The sequence below is a fragment of the Mixophyes fleayi genome, chromosome 6 (assembly GCF_038048845.1).
Source record: "Mixophyes fleayi isolate aMixFle1 chromosome 6, aMixFle1.hap1, whole genome shotgun sequence".
Taxonomy (NCBI): domain Eukaryota; kingdom Metazoa; phylum Chordata; class Amphibia; order Anura; family Limnodynastidae; genus Mixophyes; species Mixophyes fleayi.
Genome location: NC_134407.1, coordinates 187,651,243 through 187,673,187, shown reverse-complemented (window position 1 = coordinate 187,673,187; position 21,945 = coordinate 187,651,243). Strand labels below are relative to the sequence as shown.

The 21,945-nt window shown below is 39.2% G+C and overlaps 1 protein-coding gene across 8 annotated transcripts in view; it reads right to left on the bottom strand.

The window, feature by feature from the left end:
* The window catches only part of PTPRT (protein tyrosine phosphatase receptor type T), a 190,047-nt gene that overhangs the window by 94,868 nt on the left and 73,234 nt on the right, over window positions 1–21,945 (bottom strand). Inside the window, exon 1 of one of the 8 annotated variants that reach the window (XM_075177595.1) lies at window positions 21,121–21,193. The exons of the other annotated variants lie outside the window; for them this stretch is intronic. Within the exon in view, the coding sequence (XP_075033696.1) occupies window positions 21,121–21,145 (25 nt within the window). The 5' untranslated portion in view covers window positions 21,146–21,193. Of the gene's footprint in view, window positions 1–21,120; window positions 21,194–21,945 lie in introns of those variants that run through there. 8 annotated transcript variants of the gene reach the window in all.

Here is a 21,945-nt window from a genome sequence, read left to right as displayed (position 1 = left end):
CAGTTCACAAAGTGATAAGAATTACAAGGAAAATAAATGTGGTAAACAGACATAAGCAATAAATAGAAAGAATACAGCAGAGGGAGCAGGATGCTGGAAGAATAATATTAAATATAGCTAGGAGGAATCTCGTAATCCTTGTACAAATAAATGTGCAGAAGAAGAAATTTGTGCTGAGTGGCAGATTGTTTCCACAAAAAGCCGGAAAGGACCATGATTGAGAGTTGTACAGAAGTACATCTGCATAATGTAAAAATATGTGTCCCAATTTAGAGTCGCACATATCTCGCAGTTGTGGCCCCTTGACCTCGGAGAGACGCAAGATGGGCACGTTCCCACGAGATGCATTGGATTTTGAAATACGTTAGCTGCAAGAGGTAAATTTTGAGTGTTTTGGAGTGGACGATTAATGAATCTTTGCTCGGAACATATCTATGCACTAGATTTGAGGTTGCGTGTATCTTGCTCATTGTGCACAAGGGGAATCTTTACTTTCAACTCTAAAATCAGGCCCAAAGTGTCCGTAGACCAGTTCCACCAATACTATTTTTTTTTGGAACTAGCACTGATTCTAGAAACACGGAGGAGCTCAGCAGGGCACTGAATAAGGTCTGTGTCTAGGAGATGTAACGTCCTAAAATGTAAGCTGGAAGAATTGCAGCTTAATCCTACTGATCAAGCAAATCCGTATTATCTGCTGGTCACGGACATGTTTAAAACTTTCAACATATGCAGAGATATGTAAGACTGTGGGACTGCCTGGGATGTGATATCCCACATTGTGCTAACTGCTGATTGATGAACTGGCCGATACAGCCAATGATGTGTGCAAAGTACAGTTATATCTCTGCTGCAACATTATCTATGTATGAGCTTATTTATACATAGCCAAATGGTTATATAGACATTTACATAGAGCACACATAGGGCATGATATGGAAAATACTGGGAATAATTTAATACAGATGTGTATATAATATAGATAACAGACAACGGATATACATACAATTCATCATACTGTAGAGTTTACAGATTATTTTGGAATAAGTGAGACAAACATAAATTGTAGCTGGCAATACAATTGATTAATTTTTTTATATGCTCAAATTAATAATATATTGATCTGTAAATCATAAATGTAAATTCTTTTGATACATTTAGGTGAAATACCTCACTAGTAAGTGCTATTTAAACATACAAGCTCGCCAGTAAGTATTCCAATTATTGTGTATCAAGAGGCTTTATCCAAAGTCTCCTATTTTCACAGTACTGAGAGATCTGTAACAGAACTGAGGGAGAGTTACTGAGAATGTAGCCTGATCAACCAGAGCTGATAAGAGGAGCCAGGGCTTTTGGGGAAAGATACACTTACAGTTAAGCTGGGTACACATTTATGTAATTACCGTGCAGACCACACGATTCACAACCGTTTGTTCAGATATTGCAAAAGTATGTACGCTCCCACGATTGTGTTTTATCACACCAAAACACATTGCATCTGTTGTGTCCGGGAGACTTCCGAAATTTGGGTAGGTCTCCCGGACTCCCGGGAGAGCAGGCAAGTATCCCGCATACTGGAACTTACTCGTCAAATTGACGCGATTCACATTTTGGCCCCGCCTCCGCGACAAATACATTATTTTGTCGCGGGGGTGGGGCCAAACTGACGCAATTGACCGTGCCTCCTCTCTCCCTCGAACCACGCCCCCTGCCCGGGATCTCCCGGAATTCACTTTTTAAAGGTTGGCAAGTATGGTGTACACATGAATCAAACGCTCATCAGGACTTTCCATCGTTGGTAAAATCGTTACAAAAATTGCATAGGTGTGTACCCAGTTTTAGATTCCTATTTCACATTCCCTGATTAACGTTTACACTTTATTCAGTCTCCTCAACACATTCAGTGAGTCAATTTCCCTATACAGATACAGTATGTAATTGTAGTACAGTAGTTTTTGTTTTAATGTATATTACTGCATGTGACCAAAAGAGTACACTAATACATGTTTTAGTTCATGTTCAAGTTCACGTTATAGTATATGGGCTGCATAGTTGAAAATTGCCTTAGGTATTTTACTCTGATTATACTTGAATTTTGATGTATAGACTTTTCCCTAAAATTACACTTGATCAAACGTTTCCTGGTGCTATAGAAAACACTATTGTTTTTATTTGTTTGCAGATACATGTGATTTTGGCCCAACTAAAGACTCTTACAACATGGGGCAGATTGGATTAAACAGTACTCAGTACCTTTATTGAGAGGTGGAGAGTTCCAGAGGTAAGGACTACTTTAAAAGCCGAGTGACTGTTGTTTGAGGTGTAGGGAATATTCTCAGAATAGGAGAGGTGGCAGGTAGGTCGATAGCTAAAGGTAAACTATGAAGTGTAGTTGGGAGTAACAAAATAAAGGGAGGCAAAGAGCAAAATGGAGAATAATACTGGAGGCAGTTAGCTGAGCCAGCAAAAATGTTATAATAAAAAGTTGTCATAAAGACCAATGTTATACAGCTGTAATTTTAGTGGCAGTATCTTAAACAGCTTGTAATGTGGTAACCAAGTGCAGATCAATAAGGAATGGTAGGCAAAATGGTATCACAAACTGAGAGGTATATTTACTAAACTGCGGGTTTGAAAAAGCGGAGATGTTGCCTATAGCAGCCAATCAGATTCTAGCTATCATTTATTTAGTGCATTCTACTAAATGACAGCTAGAATCTGATTGGTTGCTCTATTCAACATCTCCACTTTTTCAAACCCGCAGTTTAGTAAATATACCCCTGAGCCTCTATTTCTTTCCCGTCACCTGCTCTAGGATGAAAGAAATTGCAGATATATTCAGGATCACCCTTATCACCATAATTGTTTTTTTTTTTTACAAATTAAGTTTCATGGTTTAGCCAACAATTTCCATTGCACAAAGCAGAATTCAAAAGATACATACTTTAGAAATAAATCTATTTCAATGAAACCTAGTCCCTTGACTATAAATTAACAAAAATAGATTTTCTGGAGATATGCAGGGAATCTGAATGGTTTCTGGGAATCCTAGAGAAATCATTCACCTCACAAGATGATATCTTTCATGAGACTTTTAGCACATCTTGTAAAAGTTCTGTCTAGTACATAGTCTTTTATCCACATGAAATGCAGCCTCATCAAATTTCTGTGTTTTTCACAATGCCTCGTAGTTTGACAAGTTACCTGAGGGTATGATCTAGCTGAGCATTGATAAAGCACAAAGGCAATGATTCGTTTTTGGATGTGTGCCGTATCTTGCATGAAATAGCTCTGCGCAGGCTCAGAAACAGACCTTACCTCAATGAACATAAAATTTGCATGCAATCCACATCTTTACGCAAATGACACTTAAGACTGCCTACGACGTGAAGGGGTGGACAAACATAGGAAATGTACAATAAGGGCGTACTGAGGACGTGCCGACATAGATGTGGCCGATTCAACTCCTGGATTTCTCAAGGGTATTTTTTTTTAGCCGTCTTATTTGCACCAATTACAGGGCAAGTATAAGTGCGTATCCTGCACTGTGTTCTGTCTGTTAACATACGTCAAGTGACGTTTAGGCCGAGCGAACTTCTACCCAGATTCAGATTGAAACGTATATTGAGATCCGTTTTGATTTGAATACGGACGGAACTTCAATTTTTAAATGCAAGTTGCGTACAGGTTGCACCCGAACATGATTCAGGCCCAATATGTTCAGATCCTGTGCTAGGCATTGTCTTCCAGCCAATCGGCTTGCAGGTCTTACTCTCGTTGAATATTGAACAATTTAAAGAACCTTGCTGGAGTCTAAGATTTCCAAAGAAGTATAGCAGGGTGTTTCACATGCGGTGACATTTGTCCTGAGATTAGACCCCTGACGTTGACATGGAACTTCAGTCAATGTTTGGATAGGGTTGAAGGCTAACTGTATGAGGAATGTAGCAGAATTGAGGACGCATAATTTAAGGGATAATGTTCTAGGGTGGAATCCGCTTATGTCTGCAGACAATGTTCTAGGGTGGAATCCCCTTTAGTGATATCACTTATGTCTGCACCTCAGTAAAAGTGGAATCACTTTTAACATTCTCAGTAAGCCGACTCTGTTTCAGGACATCCTCCAAAGTCTGTTTCCAGATGTCTGAATCTCAGGTCTATTCTTAGCTGGAGATGAGTGAACCCATACATAAATGTTATGGGAACAATGTGGAGCAGTACCCTAGAGAATGGACGTCTGTGGTTACATACACCCAGGCTAGGCTGTGGATACTCTCCACCAGTGTGCTCCTCCATCCATCGTATGGTGATCACACCTTGGATGGATGTACCATGGAAATTCATTCATCTCTATAGTAAAAAAAATATGAGTACATGCTGATACTTTTACTGTGTTGTTGAACACACCAAAATGCAACAAGAAACATTTTTGGTGCATTTACCATAGCGAAGAATGAATCTCCATGGTAACAACTATCCAGGATGCCGTCATCTGAGGTGGAGGGGAACCATAGCCCTGACACCAATGAGTATTTACCCTGAGAATGATGGCAAAGCACAGAATAAAATTTATTCTCTATAATGTGGAAAATCAAATGAGATGTTGAAAGAGGATACGATATTAGCAGATATGAATATTCTACAAGAGATGCCACGGTTCCCTGCTGTTACAGGTTCTCTTTGTTGCTTTGCAAAAACAAAAGAATCACAGGGTTCAAATAGTAATCCATCTGGAAATCACAGCTAAGCAGTATTAGCTCAATTTACAATCTGAATTTACACATAGTGAAATGACTAATCACAACCAATTTTTATTCAGGCATTTTCTCCATCTTCTCAGCTATGGTATAAAAATTACTTTCCAAATAACCAATCAATCATTTATCTTCAGAACAGACAATTTCCCTACACTTATATAAATAAACTGTGCATGAATTTAGCGAATGCATTTAATGAATGACAAGTACAATAGAAAGGAATGGCTATACAAGGTATTCCTAAATGGCCAGCACTTATATTTCACTATGAAAAGTTAATTAAATAAGTTTAAAAAAAGAGCTTCAAATGTAAGACATGACCTCAACAGATAATCATTTAAAGTTTTTAAAAAATCATCCCCCTTCTCTGGTACTTTACCCTCTGCCTACAAACATGGTCTCATTTCTTACAAACTCAAAAAACTATCCCTTGACACTGTCTCTTTACTTCCCTCCCTATCTCCCTCCTTCCTTTTGTCTCCAAACCTCTCAATCAGGTGGTCTACAACCATCTCACCTCCTTTCTCTCATCTTACTATGTCTCCTTGACCCACTCCAATCTGGATTTCACTCCCTCCAGTCCACCAAAATTGCCCTCACTAACGACCTCTCTGCTGCCTTTGAGACTGATGATCACTCCCTACTTTGCAAATTCTCCAATCTATAGGCCTCTGTAGCACTGTCTTCTTATGGTTTTACTCTTACCTCAACAAACACTCAAGCTCTCAACACCCGACCCCCTTCTCCTCTCTTCCTTTACCTGTCGGAGATCCTCAAAGATCTGTTCTTGGCCCTCTGCTCTTCTTCCTCTACACCTCCTCACTTGGTGACCCCATCAGCTTATTTAGCCTCCAGTACCACCTGTATGCCGATGATCCCAAATTTATTTTTTCTACCCTGACCTCTCCCCTTCCCCTAGGTCTCGTGTCTCCTGCTGTCTCTTGGCCATCCCATCTTGGATGTCTCAGCACTTTCTTAAACTCAATATTTCTATAGCTGAAATAATCGTCTTCCTCCCTCCAGGGCTCCCTTGCCTCCCCTTATGTCCTAGGTGTCATCTTCGACTCCTCTCTCTCTTCAAACCTCACATTCCAAACACTCTGCAGAATCAGTTTTCTCTCAGGTTCTTAGTATTCAGGAATCTCCCCTCTCGAGAACTCAAACACACTCCAGCACTTAGCAGCATATACCCAAGTACTCACCTCAGCAGCTGAAGTGACTGAACTGAACTTTTCTCAAATGCTTTGGCGTTGAAAGTATATAATATTTATCCTTGTTACGTTCAAACTAAAGCTCAGCTTAAAACCAATAGGTGAATGCAAAGAAATCTCAACACGCCCTCGAGGCTTCACATTTGCTCACACGTAACAAGGGGCGTGACATTTACTCACTACACCACCGGGGGCATTAAAAGTAGACATAATAGGGTATATTTTGTAAATATAAGTCCTTGTCTAGCTTTTCATGCCAAAGATCAAATCAAACCCTCCAAACCCAGAAGATGAATTGGCAAAAGCATGAAGAAGATTATAATCTTCAGATAAAGAACAGTGCTAGATATACTCCAATGATAAAAGATGTATTTACTAAATAGACTTTTGAGCTATTGTGTTTGTTGAAGTTAGAAAAAAAGTTTGCAAATGTTCAGACAAGCTTATAATATTCCTCAACCACCATCTTAACCTGACTACATTACCCTATTACCAACCATTACACAATTTCACACAAGACAACTACCCTTTGACCAACATTGTTGTGTGACAGGATCATTTAGCTTATGAGTCACTTTTACCTTTGCAGTCTGGCTGGGCCGAAATGCAAAATGTAGACTTAACCGCATGTGTCAAACTCCCATTGTCCCATAGATTGTAAGCTTGCAAGCAGGGTCTTCTCATCTCTTTGTCTGTTTTACCCAGATTGTTTATTAGTTTACTGTGTTTGTCCCCAATTGTAAAGCTCTACGGAATATGTTGGCGCTATATAAACAAATGATGATGATGATGATGAATGTTAACTTATCCTTTACTTCAAGTACCCAATTAAATCTAAAATCTGTTTTTTTCTCATCCATCAATATAATGTCATTTGCTGACAGAAAAGAAAACTCTTAACAAAGACAGGGAAAAGCTACCACTCAACTATGGCCCTTAGAACAGGTTCACTGTCTTGCGCATAGTTATATTACATAATGCATCTTCATTCAAAATAGCTCACAAACGCTGATCTGACACAGGCAGATCCTGCCACTGTCCTTGTGCGCCATGATCAGTCTGGTGATCAGAGTGACTAGATCACGTATTGTAATCAGGTGACCTCAGGCAGTGAGTGGTTGCTAACTGTTCCTATGCATAGCAACCATGTAAGTTTGAATGGCATATGAAAGAACAACGTTGTGTAATAGAGTTTACTTTGTTATCCTGAGAGGCTGGGACAAAATTAGACATCTTTTTCATCACCCCCATGAATATGAATTTCAATACTATGTTATTTCTGGCTTTGTATAGAAAACTATAATTTATGTGATATTATGTATTGGATGTACTCTACGGGTCAGTTCATTTGGATTCCTACAAATACACCAGTATGATAAAAGCAATATTAAGTGTGTATTAAAAGTATGTTTTTGTGTTGTAGCATATGTTTTATGTCTACTTCATAATTGACAATTTTTCCTTGTGCTGATATCTTGATTTTCTGAAGTTTAACACTCTGTTTAGAGGTGAAGTGCAGTGTTTGTTTGCAATATAACAGCTTGTGTTATGTTAGCGGAAGACAATTAAATACTGGTGAAAATAAAAATAGAACATCACATATAAAACATGCAATACTCAAAGCTTAATGTCTGACTGAGATAATTATAATATTTACCATTACAAAATGCAGTCCCTGTGTTTTTACTCCCAGTAAGTTGTAACAATAATGGAAACTGTACTTCCCCACATATGCATAATTTGGAGCGCTCTATTTACCACACTTGGTTGGCCTTCCGGATAGTATGTCTCCATATCCTGTATTTTATGTATTTTATCCATACTTGCCTACCTTGTGCTGTGAGATGCCGGAAGATGGGTGTGGGCGGAGAGCGAAAGGGGGCGTGGCATGGAGATTTGTGTCATTTTAGTCCCCGCCCAAACAAAAATCACTGTGTTGTCGCAGGGGCAGGGCCAAAATGACGCAATTCACCATGAATTGCGTCATTGAGGTCCGTCGGGGACAGTATGCGGGAGAATGGCCTGTTCTCTCGGGAGAACAGACATACCCAGAATTCGGGAGTCTCCTGGACATTCCGGGAGTATGATTTTAGCTGGTGAGTGGATTACACAATAAAGCTCTTACCTGATGTATTCATGATCTCATAAATATTTGTGCCACTCATTTTGTAATCTACTGTTATTAAAAACACTTTATATAGTTTTACATAGCACAGTTTAGCACTGTCTACCAGCTACTCTGCTTACATTCTAGAGATGGAAATACTTCTATCTGCCGTCTAGATAATTTGAATATATTTTTCATATGTGCGTTCTCAAGTCTAGATAGAAATATAAACTCTGATTCCTATAAAGAATGGTCTCCTACAACCTAAAATAAGGCTTTATTGAAAGAAGCCTATTTATAAAAAAAACTACCAGCACAATTAGAGAAGAAATCGAAAAATATGATAAAAAAGCAAATAACATTTCCCTACTATATATAGATGTAATTACAGTCCATCAATTTGAACAACATAAGTCTATTTTTTGCTCACTGTTCAGACAAGACTATTTTGAATGTGATTCCTATGTTAGTTCTCTTATATGGTGATAATCTTCCTGGTGATGTTAAATCTTCTCCATATTCTCTCCCATAAATTTGGAATGAGACATAAAGAACAGAAACAAATCATATTAATATAAAACTATCATAAATGTTTTTCAAACAAAAAGGGGCGTATTCAATCGTCGGCGGAAACGCCGAAAATCCCACGGTCCGCACACTATTACCGTTATTACGGTAATAGTGCGTGGAAAAACCGTTAACACTGTAATTTTCTCGCTGGATTTCAGCTCGCAGCTCCCTGAGCCGCGAGCTGAAATCCAGCTAACTACTACCGTAATAACAGTAGTAGTTTTTACGCGGCGGGACTTTTGGACAATTGAATATGCCCCATAGAGTCAATTATTGACTCAAAAATCCTAGTGAACGGCAAATGGAGAACAACCAGTCTCATTTTACACAGCGTATGTGAAAATACAAAATTAAATAATAATACAAAATGCCTCATTAAGGAGAGTGAGGCAAAACAATGAGTAACTTTTCTCCTGGACAAAACCATGTTACAATGCAAGGGGTGAAAATTAGTTTATTGTTTTGAACATAAGATACATTCTGGCTGTTTTTTCATGTAGCACACAAACACTTGATAGCTTTATTTGTACACTGAAATTTTAAGTTGATCTAGAACATGCCTTATTCCAATTATAAATCTGCCATCACCTTTTAAATTTGCCTTCCTTCCAATACAACATGGTTTTGCCAAGGTCCAAAGTTATTCTTTTTTTTGCTTTCCTTTCCTTAATGAATCAGGCCCATAGTGTTTAAATTACTTTAAGAGGGATTTCCTCCTATAACATTCTGCGTGTATTGTGTAAAGTGAGGTGTCCTTATAAAACATTTTCTGCTTTGAGATGTTTCAAGACAAATAGATAGTAATTAAAACAGCTAAAACTTTATTACCAGTAATACTGGCATAAAAACACGATCATAAAATTCCACAAATCCAGTATGATAAAAGCATTTTATTGACAGAATACTGCCGTCTGGTGCTCCACTAAACCTCAGGTACAAACTCCACATTAGTGTGCCTTTATTCCCTGCCTGTGTTGGTAGTTTTTTATTATTATTATTAATTTTTATTTATAGGGCGCCACTAGTTATCCGTAGCACCGTACAGGGACAGACAGAAACACGATACAGGGTGAGACAGCACAGTACACTTAACAAAAAGCACAGTAAGTCAGAAGCTTAAAGTACAGCTAGATGAGAGGTGAGAGCACACAGCGGGGTAGAGAGAGGGGTAGAAGGGCAGGAGGACCTTACGGAAGTGACAAGGAGCTGGAGAGCAGAGGTAAGGTGGTGGAGAACAGAAGGAGAGGACGCCCTGCTCGAAGGAGCGTACAATCTAAGGGGAGGGTAGGACGGACAGAGACGCAAGTGTAGGAGGAGGAAAGGGGGAAAACGGAGGCAGAGACAGAGAGGGGGAGAGAAGAATGACGAGGAGGGAGGTAGGAGGGGGACAGGAAGAAGGGCAGGAGTGGGAGGGGGGTAGGTGGAAGACTGTATTTAGTTTATATATTTGGATCTTCCTGTGGATGAGATATTTTGCGTTGAAAGGGTCATGATTTGTCACACACCCTAAAACTTTTTTTTGGCAGTCTATTTATCAAAAAGCCCCTTACTCCAGAGATAAGTAGGATTTTTTGTTGCCACTTATCGTGACGCAATTTGCCAAAAAATATCACCATGGCAGCTGAGAGACACTCAGTTACCTTCGCGATACTGTCTAAACCCGCCTCTGTGCTTCATTCACCCCTCCTGATAGCAGCAACTATGTAAGAGCAGGTTACATTTCTTTAATTTTATACATATTTAGAAACCTTCATTCATTAAAAAAATGTGTTATTCAAATAATAAAGCATCTTTTTAATGATAATAATCTGCCATCCAGAGACAGCGATAACAGAACAGGCATTTGAGCGGTACAAGTACCGCTGCGATCCTTATTAAATAGGCTTCCAATGCAAGCATTTGAAAACCCCTCTATAAATCCTTTGTTTGCCACTGGAACTAGAATGCCTGTGTGTACGTCCCCTAAGGTTGTGAGCCTACTATGATCCTACCCTGACATATCAGCGAAATGACCAGAAATATTGAAATCAGATGAGACTGTAACGGTCTTTAAACTATTCTATTATAAATGCATCATTAGTATACCAATGTGATAAATTATGAACCAATATATTCCCATCTGGAAGAGAATAAATAATTAGAGGGAATCTTAATCCCTTTTTTGTAGCGTTGTCAGGTAAAGCTATAAATATCTGTTTATATGATTAGGAGAATTATCATGGGTACAAGCTATATTTACTGTACAGCTGTCAGGGGCTTTATCTCTATACAGCCAGAATCATCTTAGCCACGCTTGGGCAGTCAGGCTTTTGATGCCCTATGGTCACATGTGTGCATGATTATATAAGTCCTAAATGTGAACTAATAGTCCTAGATTTCAGTCCCTGTATGGGCAGTGAGCTTTGCCCATAATAGTTTGGTTGTTCTTTCCAGTGTCTCTATGTAACTCTTTCCTACTTAATTACCTTATCTGATCTCTGCCTGCTCTGAGTTGTCACCAGAATTCTGACAGCCTTTTAACGTCCCTTAAGGGGAGTTTGTGGATCAGTCGTAACAACAGGCAGAAGAGAGCACAAACGGAGTTTATGCAGAAATTATACATTTTCCTTTTAATTTTCTGCTTTCACTAGTCAATTAATGACTTATCCAGTCAATACGATGAAGAATTGGCTTCTTGTCAGTCGAACAATAAGTCACACAGTTAATAATATAGAGCGTATTAATTTAAGAAAGACTCACATCAGCGCAGAGTATTAATAATCTGAGTAAATGATAGCAGAAACTTCCAAGAATTGGCATATCATCTAATAGTAATAGAGGTAGATCCATGACCTGACATACAAGGATAAGATATCAGATAAAACTGCAGATCATCCGCTATGCCTGCAACCCCACACTCTATACGTTCTTTAAAGTCCACTTTTGATTCCTATTATGTCTGGAACAGTGAGAACATAGATTCCTTATTGAGGGCATTTATCATTGATCAGCCTCCAGTCAATGCCAGTTTAATTGGCTGAGCCAACCCTAACCCCTCCGAGAAGTGGTTTAGGGAGGTTACTTAAGTACAGTAATAAGAAACAACTGTCTGACTCTCAACAGAAGAATTTAACAACTGGATATATCTGTAGACCTGATGTGGGAGATGTGAGCAAATTAAAAGATATGAGTAAGGAACATTGAAAGAACAATTGAAGTGAGCATATTATTTGACATTGAACCTGTCACAGAAAGATAAGTATTAAATTATATGGAGACAATTTGATGCATTGCAGCAATTCAGAATAGTGTACTGAATTGACTGACATAGTCGAAGGAGAAGGCTACAAGTTCAACCTCTTCTGCTTCCTTGAAATACGTTATGTTTAAAATAACACAGATTCTGTTGGGAATTAATATACTATTGTTTCTACCCTTAGTCTTCTCCCGCTTGATTTTCTGCATATGGGAGTTGGGCCACTGTTAAAGTAGAGCAAGCTTACAGCAATGCATCAAGGACCCAAGATATTCTTATATTCCTACATTTCTGCTACACTTAAACCATCTGCAGGCGAGAGCTAGTTATTGAAGAAGAAAAAAAAGCTTTATAAGGCACACAGCGCTTACTGAGCGGGACAGATTGGTGAATGCAGTAAGCAAATGGATAATAAGTAAATGTTAAACTAAAATGCTAATGAGTGCAAGAGCAGAATAGCAAAGAAAGGATTATGAACAAAAATAAATAGTGAACAGACAGTGAGAGAGTATAAATAAGAAAATTACAATGCTATATGCTCTGTTACTCATAGAGCCGAAGTTAATTATACATCATCTATTCTTGACAGTGAAGAATGAGAATGGTTTTGTAACACAATTAAAGCGGAAGTATTATCCAAACTTTTTTTTTTTCCCCATTTTTATTCATACTCTCAAACTAGCAGACAAAAAAAAGATTCCCATTTCTCAGCCACTGATGCCTAAACAATTGTGCTGAGGATGGAGGCATGTACTGGACAGCTTAACTCTCTAGGGTAGGTGTGTAGCTCTAATGTTGCATGTCATTGTTGTTCTCTGTAACGACAAAGATGGGGCCGCATTGCCATGCTCTGCTAGCTACAGAGAGAACTGATCACAAGGAGAATAAATGTTTGTAAATGTCCGTAGTCTTGTTATTGTCTATCTATATGGAGATAGTGTACTAGTTATAATATACAGATTTCTCAGATGGCCTCGATTGTGATCTCTGGAAGCATTTGCTATGCTCTATTCATATGGCTCAGGATAACTTGAAATTATTTGGGATAACTAATGCTCCATATGGCAGATACATTTTCAAATAAGGCAAGCAGACAAATATTTTCTATTACTATTATTCTAATAAAGACACGCATTAATATTAAGGTTCCCTCAAACAAGACAACTCTAAATCATCAAGGAAGAAAGAGAAACCCTTGAGGTAGTGTATTATTAGTATATTTATCAATGTGGAGAATGTGCACATCACAACCTTTGTCATTTTGTTTCTGCTTCACAACCAGCATTGCCAAAAGGAATATTTCTTAGCGGCTGTGTTTGGTACGATGTATTGGTAGCGGCTGTGATGAGTGCACAGGTGCAGCAAGCAACTGAATACCAATAGAGAAGACGGACTCTGATTGAATAGAAATATAGTTTAACCTATTTTTCTAAAACATTCCGCAGAACATATGGGTACAGTCAGACTTCATAGACAGCCTGATAATATCTGAATATTGCATTTACTTTAGTGGGGGCTGCCGTACTGCCTGCTATTTGTGAAATTAAATAAAAGCCATGTTCCAGGCGTGTATTCCCAGTGGCAACATTTTCTAATAATAATAATAATAATAATAATAATAATAATAATAATAATTTGAAGGGGGGGTGGGGAGTGAATGTCCCTAGAAGCATATGGGGGATATAAAAGGTGTTGGAAGCAGAAAGTAGAGTGATTAAAAAAGTGGTTATACAAATTTGCCCATCTGTCATCAGTCCTTCAGGGGTGCAATGGATCTCAGATTCATGTTCTGAATATAATAACGTAATGCACATATATGCAATGAAGCACTTGTTATTAGTTTTGGTTTTGTGTCTGTTGTATTGTTATTATAAAGGGAAACAAAAAAAACCATTAATGATTAAAAAAATAAATAAAACTTTCCTATGTGGTGTCCACTTTGTTGTTCTGAATTGGAGGTACAATTGGTCATTTTAATAGAATAGGAGCAGCGCTCTTCTATCTATTCTCCAATATTCAGCAGCGCTCTTCAATCTAGTCTCCAGTATTCAGCAGCGCTCTTCCAACTAGTCTCCAGTATTCAGCAGCGCTCTTCCAACTAGTCTCCAGTATTCAGCAGCGCTCTTCCAACTAGTCTCCAGTATTCAGCAGCGCTCTTCCATCTATTCTCCAGTATTCAGCAGCGCTCTTCCATCTATTCTCCAGTATTCAGCAGCGCTCTTCCAACTAGTCTCCAGTATTCAGCAGCGCTCTTCAATCTATTCTCCAGTATTCAGCAGCGCTCTTCCATCTATTCTCCAGTATTCAGCAGCGCTCTTCCATCTATTCTCCAGTATTCAGCAGCGCTCTTCAATCTATTCTCCATTATTCAGCAGCACTCTTCCATCTATTCTGCAGTATTCAGCAGCGCTCTTCAATCTATTCTCCAGTATTCAGCAGCGCTCTTCCATCTATTCTCCAGTATTCAGCAGCGCTCTTCCATCTATTATCCAGTATTCAGCAGCGCTCTTCCAACTAGCTTCCAGTATTCAGCAGCGCTCTTCCATCTATTTCCAGTATTCAGCAAAGATCTTCTAACTAGTCTCCAGTATTCAGCAGCGCTCTACCAGTCTCCAGTATTCAGCAGCGCTCTTCTATTTATTCTCCAGTATTCAGCAAAGATCTTCTAACTATTCTCCAGTATTCAGCAGCGCTCTACCAGTCTCCAGTATTCAGCAGCGCTCTTCTATTTATTCTCCAGTATTCAGCAGCACTCTTCCATCTATTCTCCAGTATTCAGTAGCGCTCTTCCAACTAGTCTCCAGTATTCAGCAGCGCACTTCCAACTAGTCTCCAGTATTCAGCAGCGCTCTTCCATCTATTTCCAGTATTCAGCAAAGATCTTCTAACTAGTCTCCAGTATTCAGCAGCGCTCTACCAGTCTCCAGTATTCAGCAGCGCTCTTCCATCTATTCTCCAGTATTCAGCAGCGCTCTTCCAACTAGTCTCCAGTATTCAGCAGCGCTCTTCCAACTAGTCTCCAGTATTCAGCAGCGCACTTCCAACTAGTCTCCAGTATTCAGCAGCGCTCTTCCATCTATTCTCCAGTATTCAGCAGCGCTCTTCCAACTAGTCTCCAGTATTCAGCAGCGCTCTTCAATCTATTCTCCAGTATTCAGCAGCGCTCTTCCATCTATTCTCCAGTATTCAGCAGCGCTCTTCCATCTATTCTCCAGTATTCAGCAGCGCTCTTCAATCTATTCTCCAGTATTCAGCAGCGCTCTTCCATCTATTCTCCAGTATTCAGCAGCGCTCTTCAATCTATTCTCCAGTATTCAGCAGCGCTCTTCCATCTATTCTCCAGTATTCAGCAGCGCTCTTCCATCTATTCTCCAGTATTCAGCAGCGCTCTTCCATCTATTATCCAGTATTCAGCAGCGCTCTTCCAACTAGCTTCCAGTATTCAGCAGCGCTCTTCCATCTATTTCCAGTATTCAGCAAAGATCTTCTAACTAGTCTCCAGTATTCAGCAGCGCTCTACCAGTCTCCAGTATTCAGCAGCGCTCTTCTATTTATTCTCCAGTATTCAGCAGCGCTCTTCCATCTATTTCCAGTATTCAGCAAAGATCTTCTAACTATTCTCCAGTATTCAGCAGCGCTCTACCAGTCTCCAGTATTCAGCAGCGCTCTTCTATTTATTCTCCAGTATTCAGCAGCACTCTTCCATCTATTCTCCAGTATTCAGTAGCGCTCTTCCAACTAGTCTCCAGTATTCAGCAGCGCTCTTCCAACTAGTCTCCAGTATTCAGCAGCGCACTTCCAACTAGTCTCCAGTATTCAGCAGCGCTCTTCTATCTATTCTCCAGTATACAGCAGCGCACTTCCAACTAGTCTCCAGTATTCAGCAGCGCTCTTCCATCTATTTCCAGTATTCAGCAAAGATCTTCTAACTAGTCTCCAGTATTCAGCAGCGCTCTACCAGTCTCCAGTATTCAGCAGCGCTCTTCCATCTATTCTCCAGTATTCAGCAGCGCTCTTCCAACTAGTCTCCAGTATTCAGCAGCGCTCTTCCAACTAGTCTCCAGTATTCAGCAGCGCACTTCCAACTAGTCTCCAGTATTCAGCAGCGCTCTTCTATCTATTCTCCAGTATTCAGCAGCGCACTTCCAACTAGTCTCCAGTATTCAGCAGCGCTCTTCCATCTATTTCCAGTATTCAGCAGCGCTCTTACATCTAGTGTGGTGTCATAGTTACGTATTCAACAGTGCTCTTCCATTCCAGTGTATAATACTAATGTACTCTATGGACTCTTATCCCGTCATAAAATAGTGGGCTATGAATATATATTTTGTGTTTGTAGAATGTGACATTTGTACTGGAGTAAGAGGCCTCACCCACTTGTGTGCCACAATACTTATAATACAAGTGAGGGAATTTGTAATTGTCAGTGAAGGTAAAACACACCTTCAGGATCACCTTAAACAAGCAACTTAGTGTTTATATAGATTCAGTGTATTAACGGTACATGGCAGTAAAAACTGCACCTGTCTCCTATTCTCTACACAACTAGTATTCAGGGTCTGTTTTATATGAACGGTCAATTTAGCAGCTTTAATCAGTGCATGTTATACTGAGCATGTGAAGCCACAACATGAGATCTCCTAATGAATCTGATCAACCTATTTTGTCACATCCCTATTGCTGTGTTGTTAGTTACATGTCTGTCTATTTTTATATGGTAAATGTGCTTGCTGGTGGTTTTAGTAATTGTGATGTGGCTCTATTGCCATGATCTTGGGTCTGATTCATTAAAGATCTTAAATTAAGAAGTTTCTTATTTCAGTCTCCTGGACAAAACCATGTTACAATGCACGGGGTGCAAACTAGTTTTCTGTTTTGCACACAAGTTAAATACTGACTGTTTTTTCATGTAGCACACAAATATCAACTTTAAATTTCAGTGTACAAATAAGCTATCAAGTATTTGTGTGCTACATGAAAACACAGTACGTATTTAACTTATGTGCAAAACAGAACACTAAATTGCACCCCTTGCATTGTAACATGGTTTTGTCCAGGAGACTGAAATAAGAAACTCCTTAATTTAAGATCCTTAATGAATCAGGCCCCTTGTGAGGAAGTAAGTGTAGAAGAAATAGTCGGATCTGGGTTTGATAAGGACATTACATATAGCTTGTTCTGCAGAGCAGGACACACTTAGTGATTGCCCCAGAGCCCAATCACAGGAAAGTGGAATGAGCTGGACAAGCCTGTTTGAGTGGAAGATATAGAAGAGACACCAGTGGAACACAGCTATGCAATCTGAGCAAGTAACAATAAAATGGTCCAAGTGTCGAATTAGGAGCTAAAAACCATGTTGAAGATGAAAATCATAAGAACATTCGCAAGAGATCAATGAAGGTCATAGCTGGCGAGTTATGTCATCAAAAAAATAGGAAAAAAAATCACTTTCCACATAAAAGAAAACTAAGGAACGGTATATGATATTAAATCAAGGATAGGCCTGTAAAATAAATGACATACTGATAGAAAAAAAAGTGTTTTGGAGAAGTAATGGAGGTGGTTGACACAAGTACATCAGATTACAAGACCACTCAATCAGGGCCATCTTAACAACATTATGGGCCCCCGGGCAAAGCAGTGCACCAGGGCCCCTAGATATAGATATAGATATATAGATGTATATAGATACAGATATAGATATATAGAGATAAAGATAGATAGATGTACTTGCTCAGTGACCCTTGAAGGTTTTTTTTGCAGGTTCTTTTCTTTTGCAGGATTATTTATTCTCATTAAGAGCCGTGCCTATGGGGCCCCCTTGCCCGTGAGCTGCCCATCGTGCCCAATGGAAAAGATGGACCTGCACTCAATAGGTTACAACTTTATCATCTAAGATTTTAACTCTAAGGGCTTAAATCTAGCCCTTAGAGTTAAAATCTTAGATGATAAAGCTGCGGGTTTGAAAAAGTGGAGATGTTGCCTATAGCAACCAATCAGATTCTAGCTTTCATTTATTTAGTACCTTCTACAAAATGACAGCTAGAATCTGATTGGTTGCTATAGGCAACATCCCCACTTTTTCAAACCTGCAGCTTAGTAAATCTAGCCCTAAGTGATTTCCCCAGTATAGGGAAGTTACACTAAATGAACAGTCTGACAAAGAAATCATTTCAATCCCGTTGCATGTATGCTAAATCCTGAAGCATATGTGGCAGTGTAATTAATACCAGCACTGAATAAGTTATTGATGCTGTGATAATTACAGAGCCAACACTCCACATTGTTTGAAAAGGAACATGACTATATATTTGAACGTTGCCAATATTTGTAGAAATATTGTCCTATGCTCTAGCTACCGATGGGAAGATATTTGATACCGGGGGATAATGTTCCTCTTGCGTTACTTTAAAAACCCTGAACCTTCTTTTAGGTAATATCACTCAAGTACAATTGTAGTTGTAGGTTTAAAGAAGAGCTGCAGACATAGGTTATAGCAGGGTTTCCCAAACCTAGTCCTCAGGGCTCCCCAACAGTGCAGGTTTTCCATATCTCCTTGCTGGAGCACAGGTGTATTCATTACTGACTGACACATTGTAACAGATCCACAAGTGGTCCTAATTATGTCACATGTGATCCAGAAAACCTGCACTGTTGGGGAGCCCTGAGGACTGGGTTTGGGAAACCCTGGGTTATAGTAAACTTCCCTTTGACACTGGCAAAGTGGCAGGTTTCTTATGTATGGGGCAAGTGACACTTAGCCCTGACTTTCTGACTTTATGTCGGCAGCAGCTAATTGGGTCACTGCTGTGGCAGATACTAGAACCCATGTGGGTGGGAAAGGGGGGGGGGGGGGGGTTATAATAAAATACTGTATGACTATGACCAGAATTCTTTAAGTCACTATCCTGGACATAAAAAAAAATCTGAATGTTTAGCAGAAAAAGGACAGTTTCCCTTTAAGATGTGCCAGTGTTTTTGACATTTTTTCTTCCCTTCTAGCAAGCATTTCAGTCTCTGCTAATTAGAACTCCTTAGCCATAATGATGTTAGCATCATTATTTGCATAGAATTGGTGGAAAGGAATTGTTACATTGCAGACTTTGTGCCAAAAATAAGGGATCCAGTTTAAATTTTCTATCTCCTAACCACAAAAGATTTATGTATTTATAAGTATTTATGTAACACTTACATATTACAAAGCACTCTACTGAGAATATTTAATCATTCACCACAGTCATTGAACCAGCGAAGCTTACAATCTATATTCTCTACCACACAGACACAAACACTCAATAGGCTTAATTTCCAAACACTCAGTAGGCTTAATTTCCTCAGAAGCCAATTAACCTATCAATGCCTTTGGAGCGTAGGAGAAAAACGGAGGCTTGCGATTGGTCCTCCTGGACAGAACAGCATTGATTCGCTGGTTCAAAATGACAGAACCGGCAGAACCTCAGGAACAATGTCTGCATGGAGCAGCCGTCAGGGCTAGAAGAAGGAGGACATTAGTAAAATAAATGACAGTAGATGGTAGTGCAGCTTTAATGCTTTGCTGTAGCTTGGAAATTTGTTATTCATATCAGTCTAATCACTGGGAGATTGTTAAATCATTGGGAGTCATTTTCAGAAAACTAGACTTGCAAGGCGCATCTGTATATGCTCAATTGCATCTCATTTTAGAGGTCATTGAACAAAAAATACATGCCCAAGTTGAGCAAGTAAGGTCATAATCCATCTGGATGCCCAATGTGCGCAATTATTGTGGTTATGTAGCTGGAACAGTGAATTTCTTGAATTAGTGAAAATGTCATCACATTTAAGTTTGACCCCCCCTCCCTCATTAAACTTTTCTGGGGGGTTTTTTTGTATTATTTTACAATATACTGTTCGATTGACCCTCATTTCTGTTTCATATGACTCCTGAAAGTTAACATTGTGACTACCTTTAATTCAGGTGACAAATATTTTTACTTCCGTACGCAGTCATACAAAAATTGCAATACAAACAGATCAAAAAGTTATGCCAGGTGTACACCAGGGGCCTGATTCATTAAGGAACGCAAAGTGAACGCAATTTGTGTTTTTGTTTTTTTAAAAGGTCGGAAAATACAAGTAGGTATGCCCGTATTTAACAACAAGAGGATCTCAAAAAAATGTTTCTAGTTGAATACGACATAACATACTGCAGAATACGCACAATGGGCCTCATTCATTAAGGAAAGTTAAGCAAGAAAATGAGTAAGCTTTCGTACTTAAGTTTTCTGGACAAAACCATGTTACAATGCAAGGGGTGCAAATTAGTTTATTATTTTGCACATAAGAAAAATACTGGCTGTTTTTTTCATGTAGCACACAAATACTTGATAGTGTGCACTGAAATTTAAAGTTGATCCAGGAAAAAAGAGTCAGTATTTTCCTTAATGGATCAGGGCCAATACATTATATATATATATATATATATATATATATATATATATATATATATATATATATATACACACACACATTATATACATACACACATATATATATAGACATGCCTACTGTACATAATACTGTATTTTTACAGTTGGTCTTGATTGACTGTACATAAAATGAATTTTTACAGTTGCTTGATTGCAAACACATATTCTAGAATTCATACACAACTGTCATCACTATCACTCGACATGTACACCAGCCCTGTATCTGATGCAAGTGAAACGGTTGAAAATCAGGAATCTGAGAGATGACCGGAGCTTGAATCGGACAGATGTGTGTGCGCTCAATCTTGGCATACCCTTGCTGTACATTGTCTAAGTTCATATTTCCCTTCCCCGAATCGCCTCTCAGGCATAGGGAGTCGTAAGTCGAAAATATGCAAATTTCTTCATATGGATGTATGATTCATTTTTTGTCAGAAAATGGTTATCTAATTCTAAATGAGTCCCATTTTGCATTACTTCAGTTTATTTGTGCATAGATGGACCAATTAACTCCATTGAAACTACTGGAAAAGTACCACCTCCACCAATATAAGCTTAGATTACTTTTACTGGTAAAAATCTTTATGGAACAGTAATGTGCACCTTTTCTTTATCATTTAACTCAACTCTGGGTGCACAACACAGTGAGACTGCAACTATCCCAGCCACAGTGAGACTCTGCAACTATCCCATGCTATATCTGCTCAGATTCATCTATCACAAGGCAAAAATGTTGCATACCCTAAACACACTTCTAATTTAAAACACTTACCTGTGTGTCTCCTACTAGGATTCATAGCAAGTTTTCTTTCTTTCTTCCTGGCAGATACATTTGGACATAAGTGTAATACATACTTGCCAACTCTTCCGGAATGTCCGGGAGACTCCCGAAATTCGGTTCAGTCTCCCGGGCTCGTTGGCATTTCTCCCGCATCCTGGATTTCCCAGAGAATCGCGTCAAATGACAGTTTTGGCCCCGCCCCCCGCGACGTAAATGACGGTTTTGCGGGGAGGCGGGACCAAAATGACACGTTTGGGCTCGTCCCGCCCCCTCCCGCCCTCCAGTCACGCCCCCTCTCCCGGAAACTTGTTTCCGAGAGTTGGCAAGTATGGTGTAATACCCTGCAAATCACAGGTATATTACTGTATTCACTCATTCAGAAAAAAAACAGTTCCCCAGAGTGCTTCTGGGAAGTTAAATGCAAATTGTGTCGGCCATTTTAGGGTGGACAAACTGCAATGAATGATCTAGAAAGTTCCAAGAGATTTTTGGGAAACATGGGAGGAGCCAAAAACGGACTGTTAGAGACTAATGGATATTTTGGTGTGATATGTGCTATGAAGGCTGCCTGTGATAATGTAGGATCTTCCCACAAAGAGCCACTGAATGCAATTGCTTTGTCCTCAGGGATTTTTGCAACTAAAGCTCAAAGAATTAAAAGCCAGCCCATAAGGAAACATCTTTCAAGAAATAGCCCATAAGGAACCAACTTTGAATAAACAGGAAAAGACCTAGCCTGCCAGTGCCTATAAGATGTCAGCAGGACTCACATAAGGACAGATAAGTTTATAATATATTTTCCTTTGCTATGTTCAT